Genomic DNA, 20,615 nt, shown 5'->3' with positions numbered 1-20,615 from the left:
CTGTGGACCAGGGTGGCTGGGATACACTGCAGTTGAAGCGCTGAACCTAGGTAAGCTCCAGCGTTCTCCATGAAGCACAGGATTCCCAGGAGGTGTTTACAAAGGATGAGGCTGTTTTTAGCTGTGTCCTTTGCTTTGAAGGTCACTAACTTTGCTAGGGTTCATTTGGATAATTAATTTTTTTCTAACTATAAAAGCAGTATTACATATGTTTATTTTATAAAAAATGGAAAATACCAAATAGCATAAAAAAAGGGAAATGAAAACTATCTTTCTTGTGGTGCAATTTGAAGGTGCTTCTCACCTTCATCTTATGTTCTGTGTGCTCATTAAGGGACTGAAGAGAGATGTGTGAATCCAAGTGTCTTTCTAGAAAGCTTAAGAATATTTAAAGAAGTAGCCAAAGCTGGGCATGGTGGTGCATGCCTGTAAACCCATCACTTGGGAGGCTGACACAGGAAGATCAATAGTTGGAGGCCAGCCTGGGCTACACTGTGAGACCCTCTCTCTAAACAAACATAAAACCCCACAATTACTAGCCAGAAATCTGTTTCTTTTATTTTTTCAGTGTTAAAGACAATTGTGCGCAGTGTTAATGCGCATGTATATATCATGTCATTGTCTCTGGAGCACTTAGTAACTTTGTAGTGCTTTTCCATAGTGGTCCTGGTCTCCTGTGCTGTCATCTCTTAACCCAAGTGTGTTCGTTGTTTGCAGCAGTGACTCTCCGGGAAGACAGTGCAAAGAGGTTGGAGAGGAGAGCACGCCGAGTCTCTGCATGCTTGTCTGATTACTCACTGGCCAGCGATAGTGGGGTATTTGAACCTCTAACCAAAAGGTTAGGAGCCGATCTTATATTTCCTTTTCCCTAAGCTGAAGCATTAGTGTTACACATAACAGGATATACTGAAACTTTTACTTATTTATTTTTATTTTATTTTATTATTCATATGTGCACACAAGGCTAGGGTCATTTCTGAAACTTTTATATATTGAAACTTTGTATATCCAAGTGTGGAATATTTTCCTCACTTTTTTCCATTTTCTAAGGAAGTTGGGCCTTAGAGTCTTGCAAAGAAAATTCTTCTGACTTATGTGTAACATTTGGAAGCTGGTTCTCATTCCATTGTTCTAGGATAGCTTCTTTTTCCCTGGACCCATGGATTTAAGGCATAAGTTCTGTAGAGTTCAAAAAGGAGAATCGTGTACACAAGAGGGACCTACTTTTCTGAAAAAGACATTCCTTAGAAATGAATTTCTTCCTTCTGTCCTTAGATATAGGAATCCCTTGCAATTAAAAAAATATCTTTTTGGAATTCTGTGCTTTGTTTTGATTGAATGTTTTTAGATTTCATTTTTGAACATTGCCCTGAGGTTTTGAAAGGTTTGCAGTTATTTTCTAAACCAAAAAGAACATAAATAAGAAACAGCAGTTTGTGAGCAAGTATCCATGAGTATGGCTTGGATCCTAGGGACCTGCCATGCCATTTTGGCCACTTAATGAATTGTCTTATTTATGTCACAATTTGATGAAGCTCCTAAGAGTCACTCTCAGCATGAGAGTGCTTCTGCACAAACTGCAGTGAGCACTTCCCTTTGGAATAAACCCCAGTGAATTTCTCATTATGTTTAGGAATGAAGATGCTGAAGAGTCTGCTTTCGGAGACACGTGCAGTAACAACGATCCCCAGATCCACGTGGGATTTCTGTGAGTACAGAGCCACCTTCCCTGTTGTTAAAAATGCCCTATAGATTGGGGCCCACTTGAGTGCTGCTCCCCCACCCTTGATACATCTAGTCCTCTTCAGCCTTAAAGATGCCTTCTGGATTAGGGCTTGTCTGGTGGGTCCTCTCACTTCTACACACAAGCTACAAGAGGTGAAGGGACCCATGACCTGGAGGCTGCCCCTCCCATCCTTGATAGCCCTGTCCCAATTTGGCTGGTGTCAGGTGAGTTGACAGGTAGAGGGAAGGAGTAAGAGAGGAAAGGGGCTGCACTGCTGTCTTTTAGTATCAATGTCACCTTAGGGAGTTGAGAAGTTGAGGGCCACAACACAGGGGTACTCAAAAGCCCCTGAGAAGTTCGGTGAAATGAGGACATTTCATACATTTCTGCTAGGAGTTGATTGTGTTCATTGTGGCACAGATACCAGAGTCCTTCCCTCATCCCCAGAGTCAGCAGGTTGTTTGCAGCACAGCACTTTTTGGCTTCTAATTAGTTTCAATAAAGGCAGTAGCCATAGTGTTCACACTGGCAGGGCAGGATGTTCAGATCTCTGCTGTCTTATTTTGCTTACTCTTGTTATTCTGGTCCTGGTTTCCCAGGACTGTTGACATTTGGAACCAGACTCTTCTTTGCTCTGGGGACTGTCTTGTGCACTGTAGGTTGTTCAACATCCCTGGCCTCTACCCACTGGGCACGATGGCACCCTTTTCCTCCAGTTGTGGCAATAAAAATGTCTCCAGACATGGCACATGACCCCTGCAGGTAGGGTAGGGGAAAAAAGGCCCTCAGTTGGTGGCTACCTCTGCAGTCCAGTCAGAGAAATTTTCCTCCTTGGGTAATTTGTGGTGCACAAACTTGGGCTTTATTTTCTAGGCATGACAGTGCCAGTGAATGTCTCCTTGTGCACGTGCTGCAGCTGAGAAACTTTGCCGGGCTGCTGATGAAGGAAGACTGCAAGATGTAAGTTCCAGGGCTTAGAGACATGAGAACCCTGTACTGCTACCAGTGACCTCCCTTGGGCCCTCCACACAACGCAGCTCAGCAACCTATTCCGCTTGGAAGTTTGGGGATGGGAAAGACAGTTTGGAAACCTAAATATATAGTAAAACACCAAGGAATGTCTATCTGAAGTATAAAGGATTATAAGTTTTAAAAAGAGGCTAGTTAATTAGTTGAGGCAGATGAAGTTAATGGTACCAGTCAGGTTATGCACTGTGTTGAGGCCAAGGAAGTACCTGTCATTGGCAGTACTGGGGCTTAAAACTGTCCTGTGTCCCAGGGATGGGTGGTGATAATATGGGTCCACTTGGCCCTTTGAGCTCCCTGGAGTTGGGATCAAGGATTCCTTGGTTAAGGAGAGGAGCAGGAAATCTCAGTTGGCATCAACACTTGGCAGTCACCTGGTAACATTGACTTCTATTGTGAGACTGCTGCCTTGCTCTGTATGCTCCATGGCCCTAGGTGGGTGCCTGATAGTGGGTCCCACTTAGTGAGGTGAATGACTGCACCATTAGTGGTCCATTCAGGTCCAAGTTGGACCCCCTTCTATGAGTTGTCTTTGTGAACCAGTCTTCTAAAGGCCTGAGAAGCAACCTGGTATAAGTGCCTAAGGATCCACTCTGGGATTCTGTTCACCCTGCTAATGCATGTTACAGTGGTCCCAAATGTTGGAGACCACCCTGCTATGGGTCAAATTCTGGGCAGGGGGTGGAATGTGCAGGCGACATGGTGGTGGCCCCTGTGAGTGATTGGTTGGCAAGTTGGCAGGCAGAATTGTGAAGGCAGGGCCAATACGCTCCTGCTAAAACACAGTGTCCAGCAGAGCCTTGGAGCCTCCGGTCTTTAGGAGTGACCACCAAGTCTTTCTCTTGGCAAGAAAAATTTGCCTCATGAACACCTAAAGAGGGTGACACTCATGGGTGCACACGGGATCACATCAATAAGTGCATCAGTCCATGCTGCCTGCCAATGTTTTTCCTCCCCCTTCTCCCAGCCACATTCGTGTCTACTTGCCCCCGCTCGACTCTGGCACTCCCAACACCTACTGCTCGAAGGCTCTGGAATTCCAAGCTCCGCTGGTGTTTAATGAAGTGTTCAGAATCCCTGTGCATTCCAGCATGTTGACATTGAAGTCACTTCAGTTATATGTGTGTTCAGTGAACCCACAGCTGCAGGAAGAACTGCTGGTATGGCGCCAGGGCTCACTCAACATCGTGCCCTCCCTCCTCCCTTTCCTGCTCTTCTCCCTCTGGGTTTCAGTCTCTTTCCCTTCCTCCCCTCCTCCCTCCCTCCCTCCCATCCATCTTTTATTCCTTTTTCATTTGCCTTTTTGGTTTTTCTGCAGTACAGGGGTTTGAACTTGGCCTCATGTGTAAGTACTCTACCACTTGAGCTATGCCCCAGTCCTTGTCTTTTTCTTTCCTAGTTTTTGTCTGTTATTGTCTTTCTGCCTTCCTCCTTTTTGTCATCTTTTATCCTTGTCTCTGCTTAGAAACTGTTATAATGTTAAATCATGGTATCTGTGGCCGAGAGTATAGGAAGAGATGAACAAACCTATGATCTAGTTGGGTGTTTTGCACTTTAAATACATTGTCTCAGTCAACAGTTGCAAAACCCCTTCAGCTAGTTCTTATTATCCCCAGTGTCAGTCAAGGAACAAAGTAGGGTTGACTGGTTTAGCAAATAAAAATATAGGAAGATCAATTAAATTTGAATTTCAAAGAAATGATGGATTTTTTAGTATAAGTATGTTGCATGCAATAGTTGAGAGTTACTTATACTTTAAAAGTCCATTATTTATTTGAAATTCAAATTTACCAGGATGCCCTGTATTTTAGCTGGCAACTCCAGTACCAGGACTCGAGAGAGGTTGGGTTAGTCTTCATGAAGCACCTATCCAGCGATCCCCACACCGAGACTTGGCAGCCAGTGCTGTTTCTTTCCACATTTTTAGTCTTTCTCCTGGCTCACATGCCTACAGAAGGAGAACTAAGGAGTATAGATTCAGCCAGTCCTTTGTCATTTCAAAAATTCCTAAGAAAATCCAGCTCATCAACTAGCACAGCCCTGAGCCTAACTCAACACCCCAGTTGCTATCCTCTGCCCTTGTTCCTTTCCAGCACTTTCTGATCATGCTGAACAAGCAAGAGGGAGCCACCCCAGCGGGACCCTCTAGAACCCCTTTCACTCTACTGCCATCCTAATAAGAGTGAACTATTTTATGTCTTAAGATTGAAGTATGAGGCTGGTGAAGTGGCTCAAGGGGTAAGAATGCCTGCCTTGCAAGCATGAGGCCTTGAGTTTAAACCCTAGTTACCGCAAAAAAAAGAAGATTTAAGTATGAGTTTGGTATTTTAAGGAACTCCAGTTATTAAGAGAACTCATTCAGTGCTTGTTTTGGCTTTTCTTTTTAACCCACCTGTGCAGGGCATTGCTCAGATCAACTTGGCCGACTGTGACAGTTCAAGTGACATGCAGCTGCGCTGGTACTTCGTGCAGGTCTTTGCTAGTTCCGAGCCACCAAGGTCCAGGGAGTACTGGCGGGCTACCGAGAGTGCTGTGCAAGGTTCTGTGCATCCTGGCCTTGGGAAGACGGTATGTGGCTCTGGCTTATGGAGCAAATCTTTTGTGACCGTTTTCCTTACTTTGAGATTGGCTTTTGCTTTGGGAAGCCATTTCTAAGAAGATTCTATGTAGACCTCAAGTAAGAATGTAGCAATAAGGAAGAAGTAGAGTTTTGGGCTGGCGGAATGGCTCAAGTGGTAGAGTGCCTACCTAGCAAGCATGAGGTCCTTGAGTTCAAACCCCAGTACCACCAAAAAAAAAAAAAGAAGAAGTGGTAGAGTTTCAAGGGGCAGGAATCAAAATGGGACATGTCCATACATGTGGCCACATTATGATAATGCTTTTTGTTAAATGCAAACATGTTCAAGGTCATGAGTAGAATGTAGGTATCTTCAGATTTGTGCCTACAGAACTATACAACCAGGCCGAAGAATGTCTTACTGTGAACTGTGGACTGAGTTCTCCCCCTGCAGGGCATTCACACTGCTGTCCTCAGGTGGGATGGATGCTTGCTGGGCTGTACACCAGGTGCCTACTGTCAGCTTTGCTGCCAGGAGCCAGGGGCAGTGCTCATTATCAGAAGTGCCCTTTCCTCCTACAGGATGCAGTGACAGTGCTGCTGGCTAGAACTACAGCCCAGCTGCATGCTGTGGAGAGAGAACTGGCCGAGGAGCGTGTGAAGCTGGAGTACACCGAGGAGGAGATCTTGGAGATAGAGCGGAAGGAGGAGCAGGCAGAGGCTGTGTCTGAGAGGTGAGTGCCCCGAGTCCTTGCCATCCTCCTCCCCACAGAAAAGGGCAAGGGGCTTTCCAAAACCTCAGGGAGAAGAGGCATGTTTCCTCTGGGCAAGGCGAGTGTCAGTCAGCTGTGGCTCTCAGGAGAAGTGGTGTCTCTGGGTTCAAGTTGCTGTTTTCATCCACGCCTCAGTAGATATGCAGACAGTTCTTCGGTGCTATTGGTCAGGAGGTGGAATTCTGGTGGGGAATCTAATGCTGATCTGCACAAGGGCAATGCCTTGAGCTCCTGGCCCCAGTCCTCTGTGTGAACTTTATACCTTTTATTCTGTTCTGGAATTTCTCTTCAAGAGTGGGACTGTTGAGTGGCCTCCTTTCTACCAGCACTGAATACAAAGCTCCCTTTAAGTCTTTCTTTTTAACCACTGTATTGAGATCTAATCATTCTGCCATACCATTTATCCATTTAAAGTATATAGTTCTGTGGATTTGGGCACAGTCACGTAGCCCATGCCACTGTCACCACAGTCAACTATAGAGTATGTTCATCATGCTGAAAAGAACCCCTCCCCACCAGCGATTAGAAGTCATTCCCATCCCATCCCTCCTTCCCTCCGGCCACAGGCAATCACAAATCTATTCTCTATCTCAGTGCACTTACCTGTTCTGGAAATTTCCTATAAATGGAATACTGTAATGTCCCTTTATACATTGCCTGTGGCAGCTCACTGGTGAGTCAGTCCTTGACTTTGGAGGCCTGCATAAAGTGGATGAATAATTCAGGTGAACAAGCACCTCTAGTGAAGTGGTTTGTCTGACCTTCTTTGGAGGCACTTTCATGTTCTACATTGCTTCTACATTTTTCCATCATGAGTGTCATCTTTCCAAAGCTCCTTTCCCATGGCTTTCCCCCAATATAGTTTAAAGAAAAATTTACTTTGGAGAGGGATAGCACATGGCTGAGGGAGACGGTGTCATGTTCATGGATGGACAGTTATGCCAGGGGGGCTTCTGTGGTGGGAATTTCTGGCACCTTCAGTGACTGCAATCGGGTGATTAAAAAAAGCCCCCATTGATGAAAGCCCTTAAAGTATTATCTTCCCTAGAAAGCAGAATTGCCCTTCTACTTTATGAGAACAGTAACTGTCTTTAGTCATTGGAAACAAATACATTTTATTAGGTATCTCTGCTACCATGCTTTGAAAGCAGGCATGAAAGAAGTCCCTTCTGATGAACATTTTGGGGGCTTCTGCAATGTCCACCTGTAGGAGTTGGCAGGCTGACTCAGTTGATAGTGGCTGTAGCAACTGCACCCAGACCAGCCCCCTGTACCCAGAGCCATGTTGCATTGGTGTTGACTCCATCCATGGACACAAATTTGCTGGCCAAGTGGATCCTTACAGTCCTGAGAAACATCAGCTCCTGCCTCTTAAGGTAAGCAGAAAATGTCAAGGGATTTTATGGAGCCTTGAATGTTCAGTACCAAGCCAGCCCTGCAGTAAGATATGTCCCCATACCCATCATGGGAAATGTGAGGGAATGGTAAAGGAGAGTCCCTACAGGAAGCCAGGGCTGCTGGGTTCATTTGCAGAGTAGTACAATAGTATACTGACTAACAGCCGTGTTGTGATTGTGGAATATGAGGAAACATGGTATAAAATGGACAGTTCTTGTTGGATTTGGGCGTGATAGCTAAGCAATAGCTGTGTTTCTTTGAGAGCTGAGGGAAAGATCTGTAAAGGCCTTAACACAGCAGGTACTACCAAAATGTTCATCAACTCTAGAATGCAAGGAAGAACAAGTAGAATTTTAAAAGGTAGGCTTTACTCCTTCCTGTGCTGTTTTGTGGTGATCCATTTTCTGTCTTCAAATAAGACAAATAAGTCTTAGACAGTTTGCTGGGTCACAGTGGTTTGGGGAATGCTGTTAAGTACTTTTCTCCATTGTAACATGAAGAACAGCTCCTCTGGTCATTTGATCTGACATATTTGGTTGCTGCTATATCAGTGCCCTACTAAAACTTTATCATCCAAACTCTTTACCACACAAAAACATGTTATTGCCATGACTCCTGGCCTTACCCTAAAACACCACATACAAATTTGTTCCCTTGGCAGCTTCCTGCTACAGCCTGGGCAGGTTTGAAGCAGTTGTTTTAGACTAAAATGCCAGTAATTGCCACTGTCTTACTTTTTATGATGTTTAAAACTCAAATCAGAGTGAGTGACCATGGGAGGCTAATTTCATGTTTTCCCCTTCCCCATCTTTTAATTTCAAAAACCTTCAAATTAGCTGGGCACTGGTGGCCCCATCAGGAGGATCACAATTTGAAGCCAGCGAGGCAAATAGTTCTAGAGACTCTATCTCGAAAAAAAGGACTGGCAGAATGGCTCAAGTGGTGGAGCACCTGCCTAGCAAGCAGAGTTAAACTAGAGTTAAAACTCTAGTACCACCAAAAAAAAAAAAAATCTACAGAGAAGTTGCTAGAATAATGCTGCAAATACCCATATACCCATCACCTGGATCCCCCAATTTTTACTCTTCCCGCATTTGCATTGTACCTTTCCTTGTGGATGTAAGTCTAGCTGCTGGGCATTGCAGGTACAAGAAAGAAAATAAATAGGACTTATGCCCTCAAGAAGGACGCAGATGATAGCAAGGAGAAATCACTAAAGTACAACTGTGTTTTAGACAGTCAAAGGGGCCACCAGAGATTAAAATGGCAGGGAAATAGGGTTTCTATTTTTAGAAACGTTTGGAATTTTAGAAAGGATTTCTATTTTAAAATTTAAATTTACATTTACTTTTTAGAAAGGTTAGAATCATGAAATGATATAATTGCTATGGAAAAGAGCATGACAGCTCCTCAAAGCATTACAGAGAGAACTAGTATATGAACCAACAATCTCCCTTCGGGGTGTGTATCAGAAAGAATTTAAAACAAGATTCCAAAAGGATATTTGCATATTGTTACTGGAAAGCTGGTCCCCTGGCCTCAATACCAAATCACAAATAATGAGAGGAAGGTTTTGAGGAAAAGGAAATAAAGTTTATTACTCACCAGATGAAGAGGAGGCCAGTCAGCCACTCAAAGCTCTGTTGTCCTACTTCTGAGAAAAAAATGTCTGCTTTTTAAAGAGGATTTTGGGGGCTCAGCTTGAGTGCAATGATGAAATACATGTCCCAGAATAGATGCTGGCTTTGGTTCTCCAGGTGTTCAGGCACCACAACTCCAAGCTGTATGTCTTGGCTGACAGGTTCATTTTTCTGGTTGTGAGAGAGAGATAGGGTAGAAGACAGCCTGGTTTAATTGAAGAGTAAAGGGAGTTAACCTTGGACTCTCCAACATGTAGACAAAGAGGGAATAAAATGTTAGTTTAATTAATGAGTAAACTGGTAAGTATGAAAGCTGGCTACAACCAAAAGGTTTTCCCTTTTGTAGTCCCTGTGAATACCTCTGTTCCTAGAAGCATGATTCACAATAGCCAAAGGGAGAGAGCAACTGAAGTGCCCATGGATGGATGAGTGGAGAAACAAAATGTGGTATGTTCATGATGTAGTATGCAGCCTTAAAAAGAGAAATTCTGACATATACTACAACAAGGATGATTCTTAAGAACATTATGCTAAGTAAAGTAAGCCAAACATGGAAAGGCAGTTATAGCTGTCCCTCTGTATCTCTGGAGTATTGGTTACAAGACTCCTATAGACCCCAAGATCTGTGGATACTCAAGTCCCTCCTGTAAAATGCTGTAACCCATGCATGTCCTTCTGTATACTTTAAATCATCTGTAGATTACTTATGATATCTATATAATTTGTCTGTAAACATTTGTTATACTGTATTATTTAGAGAGTTATGACAAGAAAAAGGTCTGTCCATGTTCAGTATAGATGAAACTATCATAGGCTTAGCTGCATAGTATCTAAATGAGGTACAAAGCATATAGCAGTCAAAGACGTGCTAAAGAGAGACTGAAGATCTCTGAAATGTTAGGGTGTGCTGTACTTCATGTGGATTCAACATGGTGTTCAGTGCAATAAATTCAAGTTTTGCTCTTTGGAACTTTGGAATTTTTTGGTCACATATTTTCAATTTGCCATTGCTTGAATTCACAGATACAGAAACTGCAGATATGAAGGGTCAATGATTATATAATTCCTTTTATGAGGTACCTGGAATAGTCAAATTCATAGAGACAGAAAGTAGAATGGTACTTGCCAGTGGCTGGAGGTAGAAAATAGGGGTCATTGTTTAATGGGGATAGGGTTTCAATTTTGCAAGATCAAGAAGTTTTGGAGATCTGTTACGTAACAATGTGAACATACTTAATACTGCTGACCTGTACCCTTAAAATGGTTAGATGGTGATTGGGGTTTGAACTCATGGCCTCATGCTTCCTAGGTTGGCACTCTACCACTTGAACCCTTCTTCCAGCAAGATGGTTAATTTTGTGTGCATATGTTTTTTAACAACACGACTTAAAGATAGCTCAGGGAAGCCTCAACAAGGGTGAGGGGGAAGCAGAGGGGCATGTCTGGGGGAATTAGCATGGGTTGTCCAAGCTGAGGACAGAGGAAGCCAAGGAATCAGATGTTGTGATCAGCCCACTCAGGGCCCTGGCTTTTCTCTGACAGACGTGGGAACCCGGTAGATGGTTGTGAGCTTAGTGGTGACAAGATCTGACTTTTAAGATCAGATCTTGGGTTTTTTTCTAAAATAACTTAATGAGGTGAAATTCTCACAACATAACTGAACAATTTTAAAATGAACATTTCAATAGCACCTAGTACATTCACAGTGTTTGCTTCCTCCTTCTATGCATGGCACTTTCGTCATCCCAAATAAAAACTCACACCCCTGGAACAGTCCCTCCCCAACCCCTCACCTCACCCCTGCTGGCCATCAAAATCAACTTTCTCTTTCTGTAGGGTGACCCTTTCTGCATATTTCATGTAAATGGGATCATGTAAGGTGTAGCCTTTTGTGTCTGGCTTCTTCCACTCAGCATAGTGTTTCCATTGGTTGATTCACATTGCAGCATGTGTCAGCACTTCATTCCTTCTGATGGCTGAATAATATTCCCTTATGTGGATAGACTACATTTTATTGATGTATTCATCCATTATGGACATTTGGCTTCTTCCTCCTTTGGCTCTCTGAACTGTGCTGCATGAACATCCATGTACAGGCATGTGTTTGAGAGCCTGCTTTCAGTTCTTTTGAGTACCTACCTAGCAGCTTAGCTTTTTCCAGGGTCTCCCTGGCCACTGTGAAGATTGTGCATATTGAAGGGGCACAAAGGTGTGTAATTGGGGACACTGACAGGATGTTCATTGTTTACTCTGGCTACTTGATAATGGCAATTCCCATGAAAGTTTGGTGACAAATAGTCAAAATCCACTTCATCTTGAACATAGAGCCAGCAAGACTTTCTCTTGGACCAGATATGGGGTATGTAAAAGAGAACAGAGTCCAGGGTGGCACTAAGATATTTTTTCTCATGAACAAACAGAAAGTAAGATCCTCGTGGAAGGAATCCCCAGGTTTGAGGGGACTCTTAGCCATTCCATTTTGAACATGGTAGACACAAACTGAACTGCCAGTTCAACCTGCAGATAGAAACATCAGAGTGATGTGCTTGTTCATGCTACATGTACTACTTGTGCTATGGTCAAGGTAATAAATGGACCTCTACCTAGGTTGATAAGGAAACCACCACAGAAGATTTCTTCCCAGAAGAAGCCATGAGCATTGTGAAGGAGCGGCCCAGCCGCCGGACACGTGGCTCACCCTTTGTTCGGAGTAGCACCATTGTCCGTTCACAGACTTTCTCTCCTGGAGCACGAAGCCAGTATGTTTGCAGAGTGAGTGGGATTCCTTTACCCCCTATCCAGAACTCCCGTCCAGAACATTTTCTTCTTTGTTCTCACCCCATGGCTGTCTAATTCTGAATTTCTTCAGAATTCTAATTCTATCTCCCCTGAATTTTCAGTGCTGCATGTGCTCCAGTTCATGGTCAGGAGGCTGGGTAAATCATTTCTACATCAGCCTCAGGAGCATCAAGGCAAAACAGGAGCTGTCTTGAGTTGGGTTGAGATCTGGAAGGCCAGGTCCCTCTGCATGGTTAGATGTCCTAAAGTGTAACTGTATCATTGGGCAGCAGGTGCCAGCCACCTAGAACACTGAATGCTGACAAGTGGGTTCCAGCTTGCCTTCTCAACATTTAAATTCATTTCCCTTGTGGGATGGCAGGAGAAGCTTTAGGGCTCTGACCTCTGCACCTTGCAGTTGATTGTGTTGGGAGGATTCACCAAATACTGATATGCAGGTACCTCTCCTAGATATTTGACATTTGTTACAGGCGAGGCCTGGGCAGGAGAATTCTTGGAAGCTCCCAAGTGTGTCTTGTTTGCACACAGGGTTGACAGCCCTTGGGTGGCTTTAGGAGAGACCCAAACAAGTGTGGTTGTTTAAGACGATAAGTTAGAGGTTTGCAGGCAGTGACAGCATGACAGTGACAGCACAGACCTGACAGAGAAGGGTTTTTTTTTTTTTAAGGTTAAATAGGTGTGATGCTTATTCGGTTGATTAAGAATACTCAGCTGAATAACACCTTACAGCCTTCCTTATTCTAGGCTCTGACTGAACCACCAGGGAGTAGACCCAGGGCTGCTCCTTAAGGAGGATAGGGTTTGATGGGGCAAAGTTTGCTCAACCAGAGGAAGACTGCCGGCTGCTGTGCAGTAGTCTGCATACTGCATAAAAGCCTGCATTCATTGGTGAGGCTGTTAGAGGCCTCACTGTACATAGATATGTTGGTATGATCGCAGGGCAGGTAAGCTGCCATGCCACTATGTTTCCTGAGTATCTTGGGTTGACTGGCACAGAAAACAAGGCCATGAAGGCAAAGACTTGGGCTTTCACACAGGCTCACATTGATCCTATGGCAAGACCTTGCCACCACATGATATCCATAATGTCGTAGCTCCCAAAAAGAAGGAGTTCTTTATTTCCCTCTTTAAAAACAAACCTTTTCCCTTAACTGGCACAGCAGGAGTTGGTAATGTTGGCTTGTCCTACAATTACCAAGAATAAACCTCTTTTTCCAGAAAGCTGTTTTCCACAGCTTTTGCCAAAACCAGAAATACAACAAATGAGAACAGTTGATTAGCAGGGAAACACACTGAGGACAGTGCCAGCTTTCATAAATGTCATACCTAAAGTCAAGTTGTAGTTAGTGTTGACAGGGCATAAGTATAATTGATTCTTTTAGTCTGGAAACTTCCCATGGTTAGGTTGATAGACATGAAAGAGGACCAGATAGGTTGGTTTGGTTTGGTTTGGTTTGGTATCTTTTCTTTTCTTAAAACTCTTGTCTAGATTTTGTTCTAACTGAAATCCAAAGAGTTGATAAAAACATCAGTCCTAAGTTTGTTTGACTGCTGGTAAGAAGAAACAAAATAACCCCATTCTACATACACACAGAGAATGAGTAATGAATTTCTGATTGTTTCTAAACATCATGCTTTCTAATGCAGCTTTACCGTAGTGACAGTGACAGTTCAACGCTGCCCCGGAAGTCCCCTTTTGTCCGAAATACTTTGGAAAGACGAACCCTTCGCTATAAACAGGTGGGTACCATGTAAACTAATATGAAATCTGTACTTGCCCTGAAAGTTATTTTTATGACCTTTGAAAGATATATTCTTATGTAATATTTAAGGTCATATTAATTAAAAGATAATATTTTTATTTCCTTTTTTCTTAACATACTTTTGAAAATATAATGTCATAATGTTATCAGTATGTCTTAAGGTAATACAATTTCACATCATTCATGATTATATTCTTATAATAACTTAATCATTTCTATATAATAGGTTCTTTTTTCTTTTTTAAATAAGATAGATATATAGAAATTTTGATTTTCCTGACATATAACATTCTTCTACATCAGACTATTCTACAGTTTTCATTTCCTTTACTCACCAAGCATTTTTCTTTATGTCATGCCAACATAGAAAATTTTAGTTTGTAAGGTAGTGGGTCTCTGTCTTTTCTGGGCAAGAATCCTTTGGAATATATATTTTTTAAAAAATCCTCAATTTGTATGTGGTGGTTTTACTCAATAGTAGTCACTGACTGAGAATTATAAGAAAGGACATAATTCAGCTGCAAAATGTTTCTCAACAGCAATACTGTTTGACATTTTGAACTGAACCATTCTTTGCTATGGGGGCTGCCTTATGCTCTGTAGGATATTGAGTGGCCTTGACCCGGTGATGTCAGTACCATCCATCCATCTTATTTATTATTTAATCATTTGCCCGCTGTTAGGTATTTAGGTTTTTCCCTGTCATAAGCCATAATTGGACTACTTTTGTGCATTGGCAGTTGTAATTTTCAGATGCAAGTCAAAAATGAAATCTCAGACCAAAGAAAACCCACATTTTCCCATTTTTGACGTGTATTATCAAATGGCACTTTTGAAAGAATGCGCTCATTTTTTATCTTGTAGGCCCCTTATAAGAAAGCCTGTTGCTCCATACTTTTGTAAATACAATTACAGGTTATCATTAAAGAAAAAAATTGCTATTACTACCCTTGGTATTGAACTTAAGAGTTAATCTTATCCAAGTCTGTATTTTTCAAACTTGGGCCATGCTTATAGAAATACCCGTGTCACACCTATCTATTAATTGTGGAATAACCTTACAGAAGGCCAGGGTTGGTGTGCCCACTCACAGGAGCCATCTCCCACAGTCCTGCAGGTCTTCTCTGGCCGAGCTCATGGCTCGCACCTCCCTGGACCTGGAGCTGGATCTCCAGGCATCCAGAACGCGGCAGAGGCAGTTGAATGAGGAGATCTGTGCACTCCGTGAGCTGAGGCAGCGCTTAGAAGATGCCCAGCTCCGAGGCCAGACCGACCTCCCCCACTGGGTGCTCCGGGATGAGCGATTCCGCAGCCTGCTGAAGGAAGCAGAGCGGCAGGTAAGAGGTCTTGGTGCTGCAGCTGAGCTTGGTTCAGAAGTGAGTTTCCCATAATGACATTGTAATTGAGTGGTGTAGGCACTTGTCTTACACAGCTGATTCTCCCCTTCTGTGGGCCAGCAGCGTAGTGTTTGTGACGGCATCAGCTTACATCTGGAGACTCTGGGGGTGGAAGGAAAGGATCCCCAGCACTCCCTGCCTTGTGGGGAAAATGTTTTGGGACCCAAGTCAGCTAGGCCTTACTTTTACTCCAGCCACTCCTAGTGACGTCTGTGGAGAATTTCCCAATGGACCTGAATGAAGTAGGCCTTCCTATCTCCTGAATCTCCATGGCTGGAGTTGGTTCTTCTGGGTTCCACTGGGAGTGGACTCACTCCATATTTAAAAAGAAAAGGCAATAAAAAGTCTTCATCAAATGTTTCTGTTCCAGACTAGACAGACCAAGTTTGACTACCATCAAGAACAAGCAGCTGAGAAGATGCTGAAGAAGGCTTCCAAAGAGATCTACCAGCTGCGTGGGCAAAACCACAAAGAGCCCATTCAAGTGCAGACCTTTAGGTAGGGGAGAAACCAAACACCATGGCCAGTCACGCTTGTCACTGCTTTCTTGTTACTGTGATATCTTTGTGTTATAAAAAGCAAAACAAGCATTTAAAAAAAACAGGAATCTACCGTAAGCAGCATTCCCACCACTAGTAGCATTTTGATGTTTTCTTGTGATCTTTTACTTATACACACTTTTTCTTGGTGGACTGGAGTTTGAATGCAGGACTTCGTGTTTGCAAGGCAGGTGCTTGCAAAGCAGTCACTTTACCGCTTGATCCATACCTCCAGTCCATTTTTGCTCTGGTTATTTTGGAGATGAGGTCTCATAAACTGTTTACCAAGGCTGACCTCGAACCTCAATCCTCCTGATCACAGCTTCCAAGTAGCTAGGATTATAGGCTTTAGCCACTGACTGGGGTGCCCAGTTTGTACGCACTATTTTTTATGCTACATGTAATCCTAAAATCGCAATGCAGAGTCAATTTTTTTTAAAAAAATTAAAATAGGAGGGCTGGTGGAGTGGCTCAAGTGATAGAGTGCCTGCCTAGCAAAGCCTAGCAAGCATGAGGTCCTGAGTTCAAGCCCCAGTGCTGCCAATAAATAAATAAATTAATTTAATTAATTAAAATAGGACTGGCATAGTGGCCCAAGTGGTAAGATTGCCTGCTTAGTAAGCATAAGGCCCTGAGTTCAAACCTCAGTCTCACCAAAAAAAAAAAAAGGAAAAAAATTAAAATACCTCATGATGCCACATTATCTGTCAGCTTGTTTAATGGTAATATTTCATCTATTAGGTATAATTCACCCACTACTCCATTTTCTAACCAGCTACCTCTTTCTGAATGTTTGCTATTATGAATGATTCATATATATATACACATATGTGTCATCTTTGCTTTTTCGATTAACTTTTGATTGAAGCAAAACCTACATATAGAAAAGTATGCAGATGGTATAGTGGAGTGAATTGTAGCAGATTCAACATTGTGAAAATCAAGCATTATCAGTGTCCCAAGCTAGACTAACCACTGCCTTGAATTCTAACAGTGTAGGTTACTTTTTCCTGCTTTTGTTTTGTATATGGAGAATTACACAGATAAACCTGTATTCTCTTGACTGAAAAATTAAACTGAAATTTACTTAACATAAAATTAACAACTTTGAATCAATTTAAAATTGGGGTCAGTAATATTTAGTCCATTGATCATGTTGTGTCACCACCTCCTCTACCTAGCTCTGAAACACTTTCATCAGCCCCAAAAGAGAGCACCTGGTACCTATTTAGCAGTCAGTACCCATCCCCTCCCCCAGCCCTGCCAACCTGCAATGTGCTTTCTGTCTCTTGGAATTTGCCTCTTCTGGTTACATCATGTAAATGGGATCATACAATATGTGGCCTTTCATGTCTTGTTGCTTTCATTTAGTGTAATGGTTTTGAAGTTCATCCACATTGGAGCATAAGTCAGTGCTTCATTCATTTTTATTACTGAATAATACTGACTTTTAGTCTTAATTTTTGGATATTTATGACATTCGTAGCCCCATCATAAACTAGTAGGAAATAGTATAACTTCCTTTAATTATGATTTAAAGCTCATTCATTCATACAGTTTTTCCTTTTTTCATTCATGTATTAATAAAACAAATATTTCCTGTGCACCTACTATATACCAGGCAGTATTTTAGGCATGGAAGATAAGCCAACCCCTATCCTCACAGGGCTTCATAACTTCTATTAAAATTTAGAAACTTTATATACAAACAGATTTGTTACTGGGAATTTAAATTTAATTTGCTCTATGAGTTAGAAAAACCATCATTGCCATGAAAGCTTTCGGTATCTTCAGATCCACTTCTAATCTATCATTCTTTCCAACTCCAGGGAGAAGATAGCATTTTTTACAAGACCAAGGATTAACATACCTCCTCTCCCAGCTGATGACGTTTGATATAGTGCATTGTGCACATGAAGTATTTATCTGCCTGGTTTATTTTCATGAAGTTCTTAGATTAGCTAAATTTGTCTTTAAGATATTTGTGCAAAGCTATTAATATACACATTTTGTAAAAAAAAAAAACATATATCTATACATATATATTTTATAATAGTGACGGCAACAGGGCTTGGTTTTTCCTTGTTGTGAAATCGACATCTCTGAAGACAGGTTATTTTATAAAAGATCACCTATCATGTTAAGAGTGTACAGTTTTATGCTGGTTTATTTGACTTAATGGCTGGAAAACAGAAACGAAGTGAGTTCAGGCAAATTCACTGTATTGTAATTTATTTATAGTACTTTTTTCCTTGAAGGAAAATACTGACTTTAAGATGTATTTTAAGACTGAAATTTTGTTCTTCAGTATTTGTCATGCAGTAGAGTGGAACTTGGGGCCGGTTTTGTTTCTGACACCCGAAACGCAAACACTATGTGCTGATATTTGTCACTTGTATCAGTTTCTCTTAGGTACATTTACCATGTATATTGTGTACACTGTCATTCTCTTTGTGTTATGTTAAAATATCAACTGTAGCAGTTCAGTCATAATTTGTAATTCGCAAGCTATGTTCACAAGCTGTGTATGCGTTGCAGGGCTCAGTGTCCGACGTGTACTGGTCACTGCTGGCCCCTCCTTGCTGTGTTGTCGTCTAGTACATCTTTCTGTGCTTATGATGAGTCTGAAGCTGTCGACAGAGCCTCCGGCGTTCCAGGTTTTAGCCTGCCTGTCTATGGTGGCCCGTGGCTGTCCACACTGCCTGTGTTCATCAGAGCATATGCAGCCCGCCTTTGCTACCTCCAATTGATCTGACAGATGAGCAGGGTGGGGGTGGTCTCCAGCTCTACTACTGTTTTGTAAAGGAAAGTGACAGGGAATTTGGTGTGCATTTCCAGTGAGCTGAGGGTGAATACAGAAGTTACTAATGGCAGAGACATAACCGTTGAAGGTGTTTTTTTGGTGGGGAGAAGGACATGTGGGTAACTCAACTTACCCAGACAGTCATTTACAGCAGTGTATTTGAGTTAAATCAGAATGACCCCCATATTGAAGTCTACTCAGTAGTCCTCATGAAATCTTAAAACTAGCTCATGAGGGGAAAAAAAAAACTTAATGTAAAAGTATGCCATGATTCTTTTAAATAGCAAACGATACAGTTTGCCTGGCGCATATTATATGTGCCATGCGCTCTCCTTTCTGAGACCTTGAATGAGTAAATGAAGTGGTCACAGGAAGTGTCAAACAAAACAGAACTCTCTCTTCATAGATCTTTCTTCCCCTCCCTCAGAAATGTCCCTCTTAATCAGGTCTCTTTTCTAATCAGTCTATAACCTCTCTCCTTATATAACTCACTTTCCTTTTTAGATTTATTAAAAAGTAAATTTTGTAAAAGCATTTCATTGACAAGACCAATCACGGGCAATGAAATTTGTCAGTGGTGGTAAGGCTGAAAATTTACGCTTTTCATGGCTGCCATCTCTGCTATGCATTCCTGCTTCTTGTCTCGCTTTTTTTGCTGATTTTTTTTTTTTTAGCCAATTCCTTTTTGTACGGACCCACAATAGAGGTAGAGACCCAACGCATCGGTCCTTAGAACTGCCAGTGCCAGTTGCAGACAGCATTGCTGAGCAGGACCTCTTTCTATGTCCCCAAGCTGTTGGAACTTTCTGTGCCAAACAGAGCTGCCTGTGGTTGGATGCAGGGGAATGTGCAGGAAAGACTGTTCAAGTCCTGCACACAGGGATGGCACAGTGTGGGATGGTTCCTCAGATGCAGGGCCTAGGTGCTCTCTTTTATTAGCTGCCACAGGCAGCCACTAAGTGGGTTGGTGGGTCAAGACAGCTTTTCTGCTGGCCTCTCTTTTAGCAGTGTGGGGCAAACCCACTGTGCCCAGGAAGGAAGCCCAGACAAGCATTTTCCATTTAATACCATCACCCGATTTATACAGATGTTCATGTGGAGTGCTGCGCTCCCACCCTTGCCCCTCAGGAAGCACAGGCAGCCCTTGCTTTGGGATCAGGCTGAGTGAGGAGCATGTGGGTTTGCCGCCTTTCTGTTTCACCTCTTCCTGCCTCCACTCTTGGGTCTTGGGTCTGTGTTTGCAGCTGAGCGGAACGGTAGCAAGGAAAGAAAATCCAGACAATGGAGGAGAGGTGAGCTGTTCAGTGCAGATGCACAGTGTGGGCTTTTGGCCTGAGCAGGCAGAACACTGAGCACCCTCATTTGCTTCTCATTTATGACACGGCTGGTTTGGCAGCTGCTGCCTACTTAAAACTGCCAGCCCAGAAAACATCGCACATGTCAGACAAGTGAAGTCCTATGGGTTTAGGGAGTTCCATCTGCTGTTTTATCTTGTGCATACACTGGGCCTTGTAAGAAAGTCTGCCATGTTTCGGAGCAGTTCTGGTCCAGAAACAATTGGAATTCTGCCACCAGAGTTTTTTAGAAACAGCACTCTATGTAAAAGGGAATTTGGTTTCACTTTATCTAATCACTACATTGTCAGGCTTTGGTGATAATCGCTGAAATAAGTAACTTTCTGTTGTGGGAATAAGTTATAATCAGTATTCATCTCTTTGTTTTTGTCTCTGTTCTCTCTGTGTCATTTGTATTGTTTGAAAATATTTCTTCTATAAAATTAAACTAACCTGCCTTAAGAACAAAGTGGAAATGTGTGTTTTTTAAAAAAATAAATTAAAATTTTATGGAGACTTAAATACATAAAAACAGGGGCTGGGAATGTAGCTCATTGATAGAGCATGTACTTCGTGTGAGCAATCCCAACACCAAAAAATAAATAAAAACAAGCATATTTTTATTGCCCCTGGCAATGTCCAAAGGCAGATGCTGCCCACTGTGTGGCATATGGAAGCATTTTGCCTGAGTCCTGTGGCTAAAGGCACACAACCTTCTGGAATCTGTGCTTCCCATCAGTCCTATCAACAGACACTCTGTCCAGATTGCTTTTCCTTCCCTGAAATTATAGTCAGCATCCCAAGAGTAATAAACACAAATTGTTTTACTGCAGTGGAATTCGTTTAGCAGAAATGCTTTA

At 42.5% G+C, this 20,615-nt stretch overlaps 1 protein-coding gene across 4 annotated transcripts in view; it reads left to right on the top strand.

Moving 5' to 3' along the window:
- Wwc3 (WWC family member 3) overlaps window positions 1-20,224 on the top strand; it is a 114,678-nt gene extending 94,454 nt beyond the window's left edge. For 3 of the 4 annotated variants that reach the window (XM_020178474.2, XM_074063151.1, XM_074063153.1), the window contains exons 12-23: window positions 718-838; window positions 1,634-1,708; window positions 2,600-2,686; window positions 3,720-3,912; window positions 5,153-5,320; window positions 5,892-6,043; window positions 7,293-7,458; window positions 11,728-11,892; window positions 13,567-13,659; window positions 14,792-15,019; window positions 15,450-15,577; window positions 17,448-20,224. In XM_020178474.2, the coding sequence (XP_020034063.2) occupies window positions 718-838; window positions 1,634-1,708; window positions 2,600-2,686; window positions 3,720-3,912; window positions 5,153-5,320; window positions 5,892-6,043; window positions 7,293-7,458; window positions 11,728-11,892; window positions 13,567-13,659; window positions 14,792-15,019; window positions 15,450-15,577; window positions 17,448-17,514 (1,643 nt within the window). In that variant the 3' untranslated portion in view covers window positions 17,515-20,224. The remainder of the gene's footprint in view (window positions 1-717; window positions 839-1,633; window positions 1,709-2,599; window positions 2,687-3,719; window positions 3,913-5,152; window positions 5,321-5,891; window positions 6,044-7,292; window positions 7,459-11,727; window positions 11,893-13,566; window positions 13,660-14,791; window positions 15,020-15,449; window positions 15,578-17,447) is intronic. The other variant, XM_074063152.1, reaches the window with a different exon arrangement.
- The last annotated feature ends 391 nt before the right edge of the window (window positions 20,225-20,615 follow it).

The sequence above is a fragment of the Castor canadensis genome, chromosome X (genome assembly GCF_047511655.1).
Source record: "Castor canadensis chromosome X, mCasCan1.hap1v2, whole genome shotgun sequence".
NCBI lineage: Eukaryota > Metazoa > Chordata > Mammalia > Rodentia > Castoridae > Castor > Castor canadensis.
The sequence above is the reverse complement of the archived record's forward strand: the minus strand, read 5'-3'. Positions and strand labels throughout refer to the sequence as shown.